The sequence below is a fragment of the Crocodylus siamensis genome, chromosome 5 (assembly GCF_052110815.1).
Source record: "Crocodylus siamensis isolate JL-2025a chromosome 5, ASM5211081v1, whole genome shotgun sequence".
NCBI classification, from domain to species: Eukaryota; Metazoa; Chordata; order Crocodylia; family Crocodylidae; genus Crocodylus; species Crocodylus siamensis.
The window spans coordinates 32,056,224-32,073,191 of NC_143399.1; the positions used below are offsets into that span (position 1 = coordinate 32,056,224).

The 16,968-nt window shown below is 42.0% G+C and overlaps 1 protein-coding gene across 5 annotated transcripts in view; it reads right to left on the reverse strand.

The window, feature by feature from the left end:
* TGFBR3 (transforming growth factor beta receptor 3) overlaps positions 1–16,968 on the reverse strand; it is a 198,949-nt gene that overhangs the window by 160,933 nt on the left and 21,048 nt on the right. For all 5 annotated transcript variants that reach the window (XM_090046671.1, XM_090046672.1, XM_090046669.1 and 2 more), the window contains one exon: positions 11,356–11,535. In XM_090046671.1, coding sequence (XP_089902797.1) covers positions 11,356–11,416 — 61 coding nt within the window. In that variant the 5' untranslated portion in view covers positions 11,417–11,535. The remainder of the gene's footprint in view (positions 1–11,355; positions 11,536–16,968) is intronic.

Sequence of the window (16,968 nt, forward strand, 5' to 3'; positions counted from 1 at the left end):
AAAAACTCTGATTTTTTCATAGATTGATTCATAGATTGTAAGGGGCTGGAAGGGACCTTGCAAGATCATCAGGCCCAGCCCCCCTGCACTAGGAAGGAAACACAACTGGGGTCAAGTGACCCCAGCGAGGTGACTGTTCAGTCTCCTCTTAAAGATTTCCAGGGTAGGCAATTTGCACCACCTCTGAAGGAAACTTGTTCCACAGTCTGGACACCCTAACTGTGAAGAAGTTCTTCCTAGTGTTAAGCCTGAAACCGTCTTCCAGGAGTTTGTGGCCATTACTCCTGGTTTTCCCCAAGGGTGCCCTGGTGAACAGCTGATCGCCAAGCCCTTGATATAGGGGTAAGCCGCTACTAAGTCCCCTCTCTGCCTTCTCTTTTTTAGGATGAAGAGATCCAGGTCTCTCAGCCTTTCCTTATATGGCTTGTCTTCCAAGTCCCTGATCAACAGGTGGCTTTCCTGAACTCTCTCAAGCTTTTCCTTGTCCTTGTTGAAGTGTGGCGCCCAGAACTGGACATAGTACTCCAGTTCCAGTCTCACCAATGCTAAGCAAAGTGGAAAATTAGCCTTCTGGTTTTGCTTGAGATGCATCAGTTGATGTATGCCAGAATATTGTTTGCCCTGCTGGCTACAGCATCGCACTGACAGCTCACATTCATACTATGATCTATTATTACCCCTAGGTCCCTTTCAGTCATGGTGCTAGTCAGTTTGGCACCACTGAGCCTGTAAGTATGTTGGGGATTGTTCATCCCCAGATGAAGTTCAACATTGAGAAGTATAAAGTGCTCCATCTGGTTCCAATCCACCCAACTTGTCAGCTTGTCTAGGTCCGCCTCTATCTGCAACCTATTTTCAAGTGTGATCACACTCCCCCATAACGTGTCATCTACGAACTTGGCCAGTGAGCTCTTCCCCCCTGCATCCAAATCACTGATAAAGATGTTGAAAAGCACTGGATGGACCAAGCATGGACCCCTGAGGGACACCACTGGCCACTTCTCGCCAGGACGAGACAGGCCTGTTCATTAGAACTCTTCCTTTTTTTTCTTCTATTCCATAGGGCCCTCCTCACTAAAAATCAATGGGGTGGTAAATATGCTCTCAGTTTACTACTTTTCTTGCCGGGTAAAGTCCTGTTTTTATTAACTGCCTATTAACAAGTCCCATAATATAGCAGCTGCCAGATAATGGAACAATAGCCGCATGTTTCATAAATTTTATTTAAAAGAAAAAAGTACAATGTGCTTAAAACAGCTGCGTTTTCATAGAATGATATACAACCCTTCCTACTGTCACTTTAGATCAAATATCTCTCTGGTAAAGTTCCACTGACTTCAAAAAAGCCTGCATCATGGAAGAATTTGGCCTAATGCCTCCAAATAATGAAAACATGAGGCATGTAATTTTTGTGGTAAAATCATCTCTTCCTTTAGTTCACCTGCCTTGGCACTAATAGCCTAAAGGATTTCAAATCCCTTTATTCTATCATTGGCAAGGCAGATACTTTGTAAAAGGAGGTGCAGGGAGCACTGTAACATATCTGGTTCATTTATTCTACATACAACGTATGTAACCAAAACCATCAACAATGGCTTGTACAAGTGTTGGCACATACAAATATATTAAAATGGAAAAAAGTTTAATCACAAGAAAGCTGCAGAAGCACAATGACATTAAGATGAGCAAGATGGTAATTGTTTTTTCAATAGCAGATGCTCTATTTCTCACTTAAATATAATCCTACATGTCTTGATTTCTTTGAAGGTATCACTTGAATAGCCTAATTTCTCCTGCAGATACTGTATGCTATATGACATGTATGAGTATTCTTTATCCAGTAATCTGTTTCATAGTATGCCTGTTCTTTGGGTACAACTATCACAGGGAAAGTTTTCAAATGGTTAGGTTAAGAGAAGTATATGGGTCTGGATGAATTTTCTGGTTGATCTACTTGGTGGGCCTCGAAGTCCCACTGACAGAATTTATACCAGTGTTTCTCAACCTTTTTAGACTCAAGACACCCTCCTTAGACTCAAGGCTGCCCTCAGAAAATACCAACTCTTAGCTTTCTCTTATTTTTTTTGACTATGGAAATAATTGAGCAATTCTTCTGTTAAAAATAACTCAAAAAGACCACAACAGGTCAGTTATTACAGTTTCTAATACTAAAAATTCCTATTTGAAATCTTTGGGTCTATCTTGTGAATCTTGTGCTAACATTGTGTGAAAGGATCAAGGCACCTCAGGGTGCCATGACACCCTGGTTGAGACTCACTGCTTTATGCTATTCTACTGCAAATGAAATAACTAAGCAGAAACGGAAGGTTTTGCTCTCCCACTCCTTCCTGCATACTGAAGTGAATGCAAAATAAAATTATGATTCTCTGAGGACACGGTAAGCAAGTTCAAGATGTCCATAGGACAGAGCAAGTAAAGCCAATTAAAGGCATCTTCAGGAACTGTGCAAGAGATTCATTATAATATGGATCAAAGAGATTTTTTTAAAGGACAGAGATTAGTGAGCAGATGTCTGGAAAAAAATCCCAGAATCCATATAGGGTTTACCTTGCATCTCTGGGATTAAGGCAACTACACATAGTTTTTCCTCAAATTGAAGAGAGACAAGCATGCACTAGTTTTCAGTTACGAAAGGCTTTCTTAAATTCTTAATCTCAATCTCAATTTCTCTTTTAATAATGTGTTTCTTAACCCCAAAGGTGAGGTTGGGAGGGAGGACAGAATAAGGAGGAAGAGAAAGGACACTCATTGCCTTCCTAACATAAGGAGGAGAAGGCACCATTTCATTTAAAATTTAGTTTCAATGGGACAGGGTTTCATTTAGAGTTTCATTTCGTCAAAACTGTTTCATTGTTTCCTCCATAGTCTATAATGGGGAACCACAAAAATGCCTATAACTTTGTCATTTCACGCCTGGTTCAGATGAAACTTGCAGGGATAGTAGCTCCTTTTGAGGCCATGAAACCTGCCAAGTTTCAACGCGGTAGGTGCATGGGCTTCTGGGAAACTGCACCTCAAACTGTTCAGAGCAAAACTTGTGTCACTTTTAAGTGTGAAGGCACAAAGAAAGCTCAGTTCAAACAATGCTTTTTATGTTGTTTTTACATCCCTCCCCAAGAGCACTGGGATTGGAAGGGACCTCAGGAAAGGATCACAGTCACTGGCCAGCTACACATGTCAATATCAGAGCAGTCCTTCCCCCTTTTCCCCCTCCCACTCTTTAGTTTCTCTTTAACTGCAAGCAAGCCCAGCTTCAAAACCTTTCAAAACTTTTGAAACATTTTGACTGCCTTCATTTTGTTTCAAGGCTGTTTCGAAGCCTTTTGTCTCATTTCAATTTAGCTGTTTCAAGCTCAAAACAAGTTGAAGCGAAACAGACGGCGAAATTTCGCACAGCCCTAGAAAATGCTTCCCCTTAGAAAAGAGGAATGATTTTTGTGTGCTATTTATAAAGTGGTTGTGGTATTAGAAGACTGGTAAACAACAGACTTACCCTAACTTCTATAATAAATACCCTTAAATAGACATGGACAAATAGCACTTATTTGTAGTGTACAAAAACATAATATTATAGAAGCCTGCAGTCCAAGGCTTTTTTACAGAGGTATTGAATAGTTCCACTGTTGCCTGGGACTATACAAAAAAAATATTGCAAGATCAGCTTGGGGTTTCTAAGAATTCCTCTAGCATCATCTAGAGTCAGCTTAAATTTAAGTGCCAGACTTTCATGTTTACTCACAAAGGCTCTAATTCTGAAAAGCACATAAAGACCTGCTTAGGCATTTTGATGAATCAGAACCTAAGGTCTCAGTCTTGCAATGTGCTTCTTGGGGATGCAAGTCTACCAGCGAGCAATTTGTATTACCAGAGACCTGCTGATGAAGGACAATTAAAGTCTGCTCAATTGGACCAGCTCTAGCTCCTCTTGTACAGTTTCTAAGATATATGTAAGCCTCTTCTTACCACTTATCATTCAAAATTATAAAGCCTATATGATTCACTCTGTGTTTTGAGGGCAGAATAGGATTTGGCTCTATCATCTAGGTTGGCATTTTTCAACCTTTCCAGACCCAAGGCAGAAAGACAGGCAAGAATGTTTTACCGCTATAGATTCCTATCTGAAATCTCGGGGTTCATCTAGTCAATGATGTTCGCACATCTACCAATGCTAATGTTGTGTGGCACCTTGCATCCTCAGAAGGATCTCAAGATACCCCAGCTGTCACAACACCCTGGTTAAAAATCTCAAATCCAGATTAAGAGTTAGTGCCAAAGCAGAAAACAAATACCCAGAAAAAAATCATTAAAGAATAAAACCTACGATGTCAATATTAGTAGAAACTTTGTCTGAGGGCTTGTTAATTTGGTCTAGATTCCCAAACCTTACCCTTGTACCATCAGAGCCTACCCTGTTGCAAATAGACACTCTGGATTTCTTAGCATGCAGGAAACTAGTCCCAAGAAAGATATCCTGTGAGGCTGCAGAAATAAAGTAGGTGCAAGAACAATATTTAGCTTTTTTTAATTATTATTATTATTAAAAAGCATTTAAATACAATCTACTGTACATGAAGGACTCCTTCCTGCATTTTTTTTTTTTACTGCCAACTAAGATAGTTTTAGAAACAAGCAATCTTTCTTTGGCCTATCCTGCCTCTGCTTCACACACTTTTATCACCCAGCACCCAACCCCTCAGAAGTCAGGCACTGATCATTTCCTTCCTGGTAGGTGAAGATAAAGTTTCACAACCTCCAAACAGTGTCGGGACATTTTTCTACTAAAAAAGCAAAACAAAAAAACCCAACTGTGCGGTTAGGTATTTAAAACAAAAAACCCCACACATTTCCTGCTGCAGAGAGCACCTTGGGCTTCTAAGCAGAGGCTCCCAGTCATTCATCCTCACCGCCAATAAGATCTCATATTTTAAGAGTCAGGGGCTCAAATAGGTAGGCCACCCCATGCAGGATTTCTGACCTTCCAACCTACCTTCTGATCTTAACTGTGGAGCTAGGCACACAGGAACAAGCACGTCTACAGCTTTCTGACCTTCTTCAAATACTGTCCTTGCATCTTGCTTATTTCTGCAGCCTTACAGGATCTCTTTCTTAGGCCTAGTTAATCCTGTCAGATAGGAAATTCAGAGCGTCTGTTTGCAATAGTGTAGACTCTGAGAGTACAAACATAAAATTTGTGCACGAGGGCCTCAGGGAAAAAAAAAAAAAAAAAATGTAAAAATGTTTACTCCTTCAAAACATTTACCACAGTTTAACATAGAAAGCTGTGTTTCACTATAGCTTTGACAGTAACACTACAAATTCTGCCTCTTAGTTGTTGTTTCCTAACCACAAAACTTTCTATTGAAAACATCTGAAGTAAATGTTTTGAGTAAAAATAAAGCCTACAGTTTAAGTAAATCTGAAGCATGCCCAGCAGTCTGTTTAAGAAGGAAAAAGACCTGCGTGACCATCTCCCAACATACCAATCTTTACCCTTGGTTTGTATCCGTCACTTTACCAGGGAAGCATTTTCTTTTATACTTTTAGAGGGTCCTTGTGCTCTAGCAAATACAGCATACAGAGCCAATGGGAAGTTCCTCTTCAAAAAGTGATGGCATGAATTGGCCTGTTTATTCCTAATGTTACATCCTTTTCTATGGCACCCTTCACCACAGTATCTGGGGGCTCAGATCCAAGACACACATTAATATACAAGCAAGAAGCCTTATCGAAAATGAACTGTCATATCAAACAGAACTTGGAAAAGCAAGCTGCCAGCAAGTAAGGCATGCTTCTCAAGGCATGATTATTTACAAGAACTACTGAAGTTGTTAACAGAAGACTGAGAGCAGCAGTTGGGAAGAAAACTGTTGAAAGAAAAATTTTAGAGGCCAGAATAGCTGATCAAGCCACTCTCACAAGAAGCCTACTGGTTTAAGTCTGTAGCTGTCAACTTGCCATTTCTCCCTCTCCATCCCCACTCTTCCAGATCACAACCGTGGCAACTTGGCTCAGGGAGTGAGGTGGGCTCTAAGGTTTCAAGGAGCCGTAGCAGACACCAAAGGGCCCAAAGGGAAAATGAGCTGGAAATGGTCTAAGGGACAGCCAGCATGGGTTTGTTGCGGGTAGGTCTTCTTTGACCAATCTCATTTCCTTCTATGACCAGGTGACCTACCACCTGGACAAGGGAGAAGAGATTGATGTCATATATCTTGACTTCAAAAAAGCTTTTGATCTGGTATCCCATGATCACCTCTTGGCCAAACTGGCCGGTTGTGGCTTTGGCTCCACCACGATCCGCTGGCTGGGAAATTGGCTTCGTGGTCGGACCCAGAGGGTTGTAATTGACGGCAGTCACTCATCGTGGTGCCCTGTGACCAGTGGGGTCCCTCAAGGCTCTGTCCTGGGACCCATACTGTTCAACATCTTCATTAACGATGTGGACATTTGAGTCAGGAGTGGACTGGCCAAGTTCGCCGATGACACCAAACTTTGGGGCAAAGCATCCACGCCAGAAGATAGACGGGTGATCCAGGCTGACCTGGACAAGCTCATCAAATGGGCAGACGAGAACCTGATGGTGTTTAACACCGAAAAATGCAAGGTTCTCCACCTTGGGAGGAAAAACCTGCAGCATCCTTATAGGCTCGGCAGTGCTACGTTGGTTAGCACTACAGAAGAAAAAGACTTGGGGGTCATCATTGACCACAAGATGAACATGAGCCTGCAATGCGATGCTGCGGCTAGTAAAGCGACCAAAATTCTGGCATGCATCCATAGATGCTTCTCGAGCAAATCCGGGGACGTCATTCTCCCCTTGTACTCGGCCTTAATGAGGCCGCAGCTGGAGTACTGCATCCAGTTTTGGGCTCCACAATTCAAAAAGGATGTGGAGAAGCTTGAGAGACTCCAGAGGAGAGCCACGCACATGATCAGAGGTCAGGAAAACAGATCTTACGATGACAGGCTGAGAGCCATGGGACTCTTTAGCCTGGAAAAGCACAGGCTCAGGGGTGATCTGATGGCCACCTACAAGTTTATCAGGGGTGACCACCAGGATGTGGGGGAACATCTGTTCACCAGAGCGCCCCATGGGATGACGAGGTCGAACGGTCACAAACTCCTGCAAGACCGTTTCAGGCTGGACATAAGGAAGAATTTCTTTACTGTCCGAGCCCCCAAGGTCTGGAACAGTCTGCCAGCGGAGGTGGTTCAAGCGCCTACATTGAACACCTTCAAGAGTAAATCGGATGCTTATCTTGCTGGGATCCTATGACCCCAGCTGACTTCCTGCCCTTTGGGCAGGGGGCTGGACTCGATCTCCCGAGGTCCCTTCCAGCCCTAATGTCTATGAAATCTATGAAAGTATGGGGGAGCAGCTTCTCAACAAATGTAAACTGTTATAGTTCCCCTGACCTCCAGTGCTACAACCACTTACATCAGCTAAAGATCTGACCCAAATTCTCCTAGAGGTAGCGTTCTACTCAGAAAGCAGGACAGATTTGCACCTGATTTGGGACTAACTAAATCAGAGCTACATAAGCATCTCTATGAAAGTGTATGCACCTCTGATTTAGTTAAGTCTATAAGATACAAATCTACCCAGACTTCAGACTAACACAGCTAGCTAACTATATTAGCCTGGTTATCCACAGCTTTCAGGTGCTAAACTGCCTCCTTACTCTATGGGACAGCAAACTCCATCACCCTCTTCAAACAAGTTTGCAAAGAAAGAGAGAGCAACATTCAAGAAAAAAAAAATTCCATCCATTATGGAAATAACCCACTTAGCTGGCTATTTGGCCCCCATGGGTTTCAGCATCGATTCTTTGCTGTTCACCTCTGTTAAATCATTTCATCATCACATACACCATGCACAGAAACAGATAGATTTGCCAGGAATCAAAAGGAATGTGGCTTAAATCAAAGGACTGAACACATATCAGATTGGTAATTCATCAGAAGAACCGTGCTTTTAAAGACTACACAGCTAAATTTGCTCTTTGGTGATCCAGGATTGGGTTATTTGCAGTTCCAGTTATTTATGTGTTTTTATAATTAAGGGTGGGTGAAATGGGCCCTATTCCATTCAGATTCAGCCTGAATCAGGGACACTGATTTGATTAACTGATCCAGATCACTGTCCCCAATTCAATTTGGCTGAATCCGAATCTGAAGATTTGATGCCAATTCAGAGAATCTGCAATTCGGAAATAGACACAGCTTTAAGTGTTTTTTCTAAATACCTTGAGGCAGGAGGCACAGCTCGTGATTGCCATGATGTTGGGGTAGATGGAGAGTCCCACAGGAGTGGGGGGGGGCCTGCATGCTTGGCAATGAACCTGGAAGAAGTGGACCGGGAAGTATATTTCTGGTCTACTTCTGGGTCCACTGGGGAGTGTGCTAGGGCCCCCCCCCTTTTTGCCCCCCTGGCTTGGCGATCAGCCACAGGGGGACTCCGGGTGCCCCCTCAACCCAGGAGGCACCAGTCGCCAAGCTGGAGTGGCATGGTAGGTAGGACTGAAGCAGAAAAATCCATAGGAAGGGGACAACCAATCTACCCATATGATCAAAGGCCAAGAAAGCAAGCCTTACAAGGAGAGGCTGAGGGACGTGGAATTCTTCAGCCTGGCAAAGAGAAGGCTTGGGGGTGTCTTGGTGGTTGCCTATAAGTATATAAGTTGGGTGCATCAGGATCTGGGGGAACACTTGTTCACCAGGGCTCCCCAGGGGATAACTAGGTCCAACGGCTACAAACTTCTAGAAGGCCGACTCAGACTCAATACAAGGAACAACTTCTTTACAGTCCAAGTGTCCAAGGTCTGGAACAGATTCCCCTCAGAGGTGGTGTAAGCATCTACTCTGGACTCATTCAAAAGGTGTTTGGATGTTTATCTTGCTGGGATCATTTGATCCCTGCAGACTTCCTGACTCTGGCAGGGAGGTTGAACTCAATGATCTCACGAGGTCTCTTCCAGCCCCTAATGTCTATGAGATCTGTTCCATATCCCCACACATTGCAGAACCACCTACTTTTGCCCATGTAATAAAAAGGTGCATCCATTTCTGTGTGATAAACACCTGACCACATCATTGTAAGTCTGTTTAAAACAGAATAAGCTTTCTAGAGAATTTTAACAGCAAGTACAATTAAATAAGCAAAAGTTAGTAATACTGGCTGGATGCTTCCAGGGGAGCTCAGCCCTGGCAACAGGGATGTTGTTTCCCTGAAAATGCCTTATTTTTATAAGGCAACCAGGATGGCTGAGGAGGAAGGAATCAGTGAAACAAGTTTCAAGGATGGACAGATTAAGGTTCCCATAAAGTCTGAATTACTTTCAAAAAATGAGACTGGGCTTGATAACTAAAAATACAACATCAAGATAATGCTAACATCAACACTGGGCTGTGGGTTGTGCTTGGATTAGTAAAAAATTATCCCTCTGCTACCCAGACACAAAATGGCCTTGTCAACATAATTAGCAAGAAACAGAAAACCCCCTCCAAAAACCCAACTTTGATGCTACACATTAGAGCTTGTTCCAGTAACGTCTCTTTGGCGTGGTCCTGACTGCTTGCTCAACTAGATAACCTTCTCTTCCCATCCCACATGAGCAGTTATGCCCTCATCTCCATATACAAGTGTACTTACAGGAGAGATACATTCCACATCATTGTAAGTCTGTTTAAAACAGAATAAGCTTTCTAGAGAATTTTAACAGCAAGTACAATTAAATAAGCAAAGTTAGTAATACTGGCTGGATGCTTCCAGGGGAGCTCAGCCCTGGAGAAAATCCCTTGAGGTTTAAGGGCATTCTTGCAAAAGCATCATTTTCCATGTCAGTGATGAAAGGAAGCCAGATTGTTATATGCTTTATTGCTCAGACATGTCTCTTGCAAAGTCAGTCATCTTTTCCACAGTGAGGACAGCAGAGATAGACACAAGCCATCTGTCCATTCCTCCCACTACCTCATTCTGACTGACTGCATCTCTGGCCACTTCCCCGATGACCCATGCTTGCGTGCAAGCTGGACACAAATAGAAGACCGGCTGTTGTAGCTAAGGGAGAGACATCTTTAATTTTTTGCAAGTGGGACTTCAAGAAGTACATTAAAATAAGGTACATTTGTTAATGTCAAAATAGAAGCATGTTTGTGTGTGCTTGGAAACTATAATGTACAGATCAATCATAGGCCCTGATCCTGAAGATAAGTCTACCTACCATGGCTAGTGACAGGACTTGTAAAAATTCATGCAGCACTTGCTAGCTCAAAGTTAAGCCTATTCCACAGGCTGAAATACCCCAGTATCCTAAATTTCAGCCTTTTTCTTCTGTATCCCACATCCGCTTAGGTTTGAAAGCCCGGGTACCCCACTGGCCAGACTGCTTATTAATACAACCTCCCATATCAATTAAAACTATTATGCTAAGTGTCACATACACAGTGTGAGTGTGTAAAGCTTGATATTTAAATGGAGGAAAGACAGACTGGGAGAGAGACACAAAAAGGTCGAGTGACTCAGCTAACATCATCCAGCAGGATACTGGCCCAACAAGAAACAAGATCAAAGCCCAGATGCAGCGCGCTCAATCCACTAGCAAGCACTATTTTTCAGTAAATCAGTTCTAAATTTAAAAAAAAAAAAAACCCCAAAAAACTAACAAATGATAGGTAGCCAAACATCAATCCATCAATTTATTCTGAGTTTATACATCAAATCCTTTTTAAGCGACAAGAACACCTCTGCCACAGAACATGCTACTCAGCTGACAAACTAGTGTTGACAGCCCTCGCACTCATATGCTGGATGACAAACTGTCTTTTCCTGAACCCCAAGGTACTTGCAAAAATGGTAACCAAGATAGCACAGCACCCACACTTACGGGAAGAATAGCACTGGGACAGTCTCTTCAGACTCTGGAAAACAACAACATTGGTTTACGTCTGGTTCAGCTTTGTAAGGATACCTATGTGGTTAACTGGACTAGAAATTTAAATCCTTTTTAAAAAGAAAGTTTGGATTATATGGATGGGAACAAAACACCCAGAAAGATACCTACTGGCCCAAGGTAAGCATTTTTTCCCCCAAATCCTGAGCATAAGGACCTTAACTGGCACTAACATGTTATATCGGTAAGACAGCTTAGAAGTACTACACAGAGAGAGTCTAACAGACTGAGTATCATAATTGCACAGTACTGCTTTATTCTGCATTTAGGCGATATATAAACTTTAGCTTACAGCAGTCTTTTGGCATGAAAAGCCATTTATAATTAATAATTCCAAATGCAGAGAATGAGTTACAATGAGTATGTTTTATATAATGCCACCTACCTGCAGCGGCTAAATACAAAATCATCAAAGCAAATACTGGAGTCGTACAACTTGAAGTCATTTTTTCAAACGCTGTTTTTTAAAAAAATCAGCTTCCTTTCTTGTTCTTCATGTAGCTGCACTTCCTTTGAAAACCAGTGGAATATACTTCGCAATCAAGTCTTTCAGAATTGTAATGGCCTAGAAAGAGAAGTAAAATACATTGTGTTAAATAGTTGAAGACATTTATGTAAAATTACATCTTTTTATTATATCTAGCAAAAGATATTTTTAGACTATTATACAAGTATATTTTATACTTCTGAATATTATAGATAGCAAGAGAGTCATTTAGTTCATAACTAATCTTTTCATCTTTCATACTGGCTTCCACTCCCTTTTTTGCCCCCTCGTCCTCCCTCCTTGCTCAAAAAAAAAAAAAAAAAAAAAACCTGAAAAAAAAAAAATCACACCAGAGTGGTGATCTACAATGTATTGCATCATAAAGCTAGCCTTGGAGTCCTGCTGAAGTCTGGAAGTAATTCCTATGGGCTTATGTTAGTTTAAATATACAGAGTTTCCTTGGGTCGCTGATGTCAGGAAATACACTAACCCACCTTAAAATATTGGACGATACTGCAGACATGCACAAGTTACTTTCAGGTAACACAGTGATTCTGAGACATTTCTCAGTACTACTAACTTGAAAACCATTTGTAGATTCATAACACTAACAGAGTTTATAGAATTTTTATTTAAAAAATGTTTTGGGCCCAGGCCATAGGAATTACCATAAAATATTCACAATGACAAAGTAAATACATTTTAGATATGCTGTATAGCTTAAATTACAACACATTAAAATACCAGTGGATATTAAATAGAGTTTAAGATTTTTAATAAAAATTTCCAAACTAACTTTATAGATTTTTGAGTGCATCAGTTACCATACAATGCAACAGTCTCCCCAAGCTGGAAGTACCACATACTCCCTGGGGCCTTACAAAGTACTCCCAGGGGTATGCATACCCCCAGTCGAAAACCCCTGAGCTAAGTGCCAAGAATGAGAATCTCAAGTCAGTATACAGGGAATTACAAGGCTGTTTATCAGATCCAACCAAATAAGAAGCAAAAATATTTTATTTCCCTACCAACCTTTACAAACAGATGATGGCTCAGTAATCATAACTACGTATTAGAAATCAGATCAAACTACTAAAAATAAGCATTTCAGGTTGAGTACCAGAATGTAGCTGAGCCAAGACAGAATTCCCAACCAAGGCAAAAATTAATAGTTTAAAAAAAAAAAACAACAACAACAAAAAACCAAAAACCCTTGCACATTTTGGCTGGAATCAAAATAAGGTCATAGAAACTCAGGGCTAGGCCTGACCTTCACCATGATCTGCTATACAGGCTATAATTTTGAATGATCAGCAGCCTGTGCCATCACTGGACTATCATTTCCCACAAGCGACACAAGGGGTTGAGAGGAAAATTCCAAGAGCCTCTTTGAGGATTTGTCCTCCAAATAATTAAGGACCTATCTTATTAGCGGTTTAGCAGATTTCACAGGAAGCATGAAATTTGGGATTGTCCACTAAATCAACAAAATAAATAAATAAAATGCTGGCTTTCCAATGGAAGCCAGGGGGATGCACTGCCAGAAGGGGAAGGCACCTCCTCCCCTGCCAGGGCCTCTTCGCCAATAAGCACCAAAGAGTGGAACTGCACGAAGGGCAGCTAGCAGTCAAAATGCTGGCCACCCCCCTCATCCCTCCCCCCACCTGGGACCTCTCCATCAATCAGCACTGAGGGCTGGAGCCATTGAGAAATGACCACAAAATTAGAGCTTCTCCCTGCAATCAACCCATGACGATTGGTAAGTCCCCCCTTTGATTTAAGTAGACCTCTACAAATAATTCTTAAAGAGTTTCCTCCATAGAATGAACTGCAGTTAAACTATAGGCAAGAGCTGACAGTGCAATGGCCCAGGGCCTGTCCACTGACTCTTCCTCTACAGCTGCGGTTTTCAGTGGGTGGTCCACAGACTACGTCTAAGGGTCATCAAAAGATGCCTATGATCAATCAAAAGTGTGTGAATACCTACACTTATCATTCAAAGGGGTCTGCACCTCCATTCAAAAGTTCCAAAGGGATCTGCACCTCTGTTCAAAAAGTTTTTAGGGGTTCACAAATGAAAAAAGGCTGAAAACACCATTCTACAGGAACTTCCTTTAATGGACTTAATAGGGCCTCACCTAATTACCCCTTTGTCACACATCCTGCCTTTAGGAAGAGGATTGCATCATCTTCACATACAGTAGCCTCACACTAATAACTGCTATCTGTTGTGCAGAGAACAGTTCACCCACATCTCCACCTTTTCCACCCCCCTACAAGTAAATCTTGACCCTGCAGTGTCCCATAGGGTGAGGGATAAAGAAAAAAGCATAGAAGTTTTGTTTGCCACATAGAACTTAACCTGCTGAAAAAGGGCTCTTCATGTAGTCTCAGAACAATCCTAGACAATTAACCAGGCCCTAAATTAATCATGTAAACACAATTTTCCACCCTTCTTTCAATGCTGATTTCAAAGCACTCAGAGAGTGTGATTTAGTGGGCGGGGAGGGAAGGGGGAGAGGAAGAGCCCAGATTCATCAGGTCTTCCTGACCTACGAAAAATAAGTTAAAACCATAAGTCTACACTCATTATGGATAGCAGTTCATTGCTGACTTTGGAAAGGAACAGCTTGCTTTGTGCAGACCATTTAAAAGCATAGCTATAGATTTCCTGGAAGTCTTTTTCCATCATTTATTTGTATTTGCTATTTTAAAATTCCCAAATCTGACATGTAAGATACATGTGACTAGATATTTTTATTTAAAAATACAGATTTTTTCTTATTGGATAAAGGTTATATGAGACCATAATTAATATATGTGAACACTTAATAGTACATGGAAACCTTAAATAAGAAGTGGGACGCTTAAAATATTAACGTTAGTTGTCCAACTTAACAAAACGCATACAATTCACCATGTTGCTATAGTCTTTAAATGAGACCAGTAAGCATTTTCTTCAGACCAACCTGAAATATCATGGGCATATTTGAATGTATTGTTTTAAGTGGCAATAACTATACTGAAAATACCTATTCCTTCATCTTTAGAAGAAGGTAAGATCCCTGCCACAGCTGCATTATTTGTTCTATCACTCCCTGTAAAATTAATATATGATTTTATAAGTTTGGATTGGAGGTTGTAGCATTAATATTTGTCTTAGGAAGAGACAACATTTCATACGCACTTATATGCAGTAAGAGAAGTCATAGAATTGTAGAAAGTTAGGGTTGGAAGGGACCTCAGGAGGTCATCTGGTCCAATCTCCAGCTCAAGGCAGGCCCATCCCCAACTAGATCTTCCCAGCCAAAGCTTTGTCCAGCCAGGTTTTGAAAACCCAGAAAGATGGAGCTTCCACCACCTCTCTGGGTAACTTGTTCCTGTGTTCTACTACCCTCCTAGTGAGAAAATTCCCTCAGTCTTTCCTCATAAGTAATGTCCCCCAGTGCCTTCACCATTTTTGTTGCCCTCTGCTGGACTCTCTAATTTCTCTACATCCTTTCTGTAGTGGAGGGCCCAAAACTGAACACAGTACTCCAGATGTGGCCCCACCAGTGCTGAATAGAGGGGAATAATGACTTCCCTTGACCTACTGGTAACATACCTACCAGTGCAGCCCAGTATGCCATTAGCCTTAATGGCAAGAAGAGCACATTGCTAGATCATATTCAGCTTATTGTCCACTGTAACCCCCAGGTCCTTTTCTGCACAGCTGCTGCCCAGCCACTCAGCCCCCAGCCTGTACTTGTGCATGGAATTATTTCATCCTAAATGCAGGATTTAGCACTTGTCCTTGTTGAACCTCATGAGATTCCTTTGGGCCCAATCCTCCAATTTGTCTAAGTCACTATGAATCCTAGTCCTACCCTCCAGCATATCTACTAGTCTCCCAGCTCGGTGTCATCTGAAAACTTGTTAAGGATGCACTCCATCCCATCTCCCAGGTTACTGATGAAGATACCGAACAAGACAGGCCCCAGGACCAATCCCTGGGGCACTCCACTTAATACCAGCTGCCAACTAGACATTGAGCCATTGATTACTATTCTCTGAACCCGATGCTCCAGCCAGTTTTCTATTTACCTTACAGTCCATTCATTCAGCCCATACTTCCTTAGCTTCCCTGTAAGAATGTTATGGGAGACTATCAAAAGCCTTGTTAAAATCAAGGCACACCACATCCACTGGTCTCCCCACATCCAGTCATGTCATCATAGAAAACAATGAGATTGGTCAGGCATGACTTATCCCTGGTGAATCCATGCATGTTCCTAATTACCCTTTTTCTCCTCCAAGTGCTTAAAAATGGATTCCTTGAGGATGTTCTCCATGATTTTTCCACAGACTGAGGTGAAGCTGACTGGTCTGTAGTTCCCTGGATCCTTCTTCTTCCTTTTCTTAAATATTGGCATTATGTTTGCCCTTTTTTAAATTATCCAGAACCTCTCCTGATCACCATAAGTTTTCCAAGATGATGGCTCTGCAGTCACATCAACCAACTCCCTCAGCACCCTCGGGTGCATTCCATCTGTCCCCATGGATTTGTACACGTCCAGTTTTTTTTGTTTTTTTTGTTTTTTTTAAGTAGTCCCTAATCTGCTCTTTCGCCATTGAGGGCTGCTCATCTTCTCCCCAAAGTGTGCTGCCCAGTGTAGTAGTCTGGGAGTTGACCTTGCTTGTGAAGACTGAAGCAAAAAAGTATTGAGCACTTCAGCCTTTTCTGCATCCTTTATCATAAGGTTGCCTCCTCCATTCAGTAAGGGACCCACACTTTTCCTGATCCTCCTCTTGCTACCAACATACTTGTAGAAACCCTTCTTGTTACCCTTCACATCCCTTACTAGCTGCAACTCCAGTTGTGCTTTGGCCTTCCTGACTTCATCCCTGCATGCCCAAGCAATGCTCTTATATTCTTCCCTAGTTATTTGTCCAAGTTTCCACTTCTTATAAGCTTCCTTTTTGTGAGTTGGCTTAGCAGGGAACTCTTCAGTAAACTATCCTGGTCTTCTGTCATGCTTGCTAGTCTTCCTGCACATTGGGATGGTTTGTTCCTGCACTCTCAGTAAGGCTTCTTTCAAATACAGCTAGCTCTCTTGGACTCCTCTCCCCCTCAGTCTAGCTTCCCAGGGGATCCTGCCCATGAGTTCCCCGAGTGAGTCAAAGTCTGCTCTTCTGAAGTCCGGGATCCTTACTCTGCTGCTCTTCATCCTTCCTTTTCTCAGGATCCTGAACTCAAATCATCTCGTGGTCATTGCTGCCCAAGTTGCTGTCCACTACTACATACCCCTCCAATTCTTTCCTGTTTATGAGCAGCAGGTCAAGAAAAGCATGGCCCCTAGTTGGCCACTCCAGCACCTGCACCAGGAAGTTGTCCCCAGTACTCTCCAAAAACTTCCTGTCCCCAACACACTTCAAAAACAACCCAAGCAATATTACAGACTACTAAATGATCCTTCTTAGGAGCTCTAAACAGGAACAATTTACTTAACTTATTCTCAAATATTTAGTAGA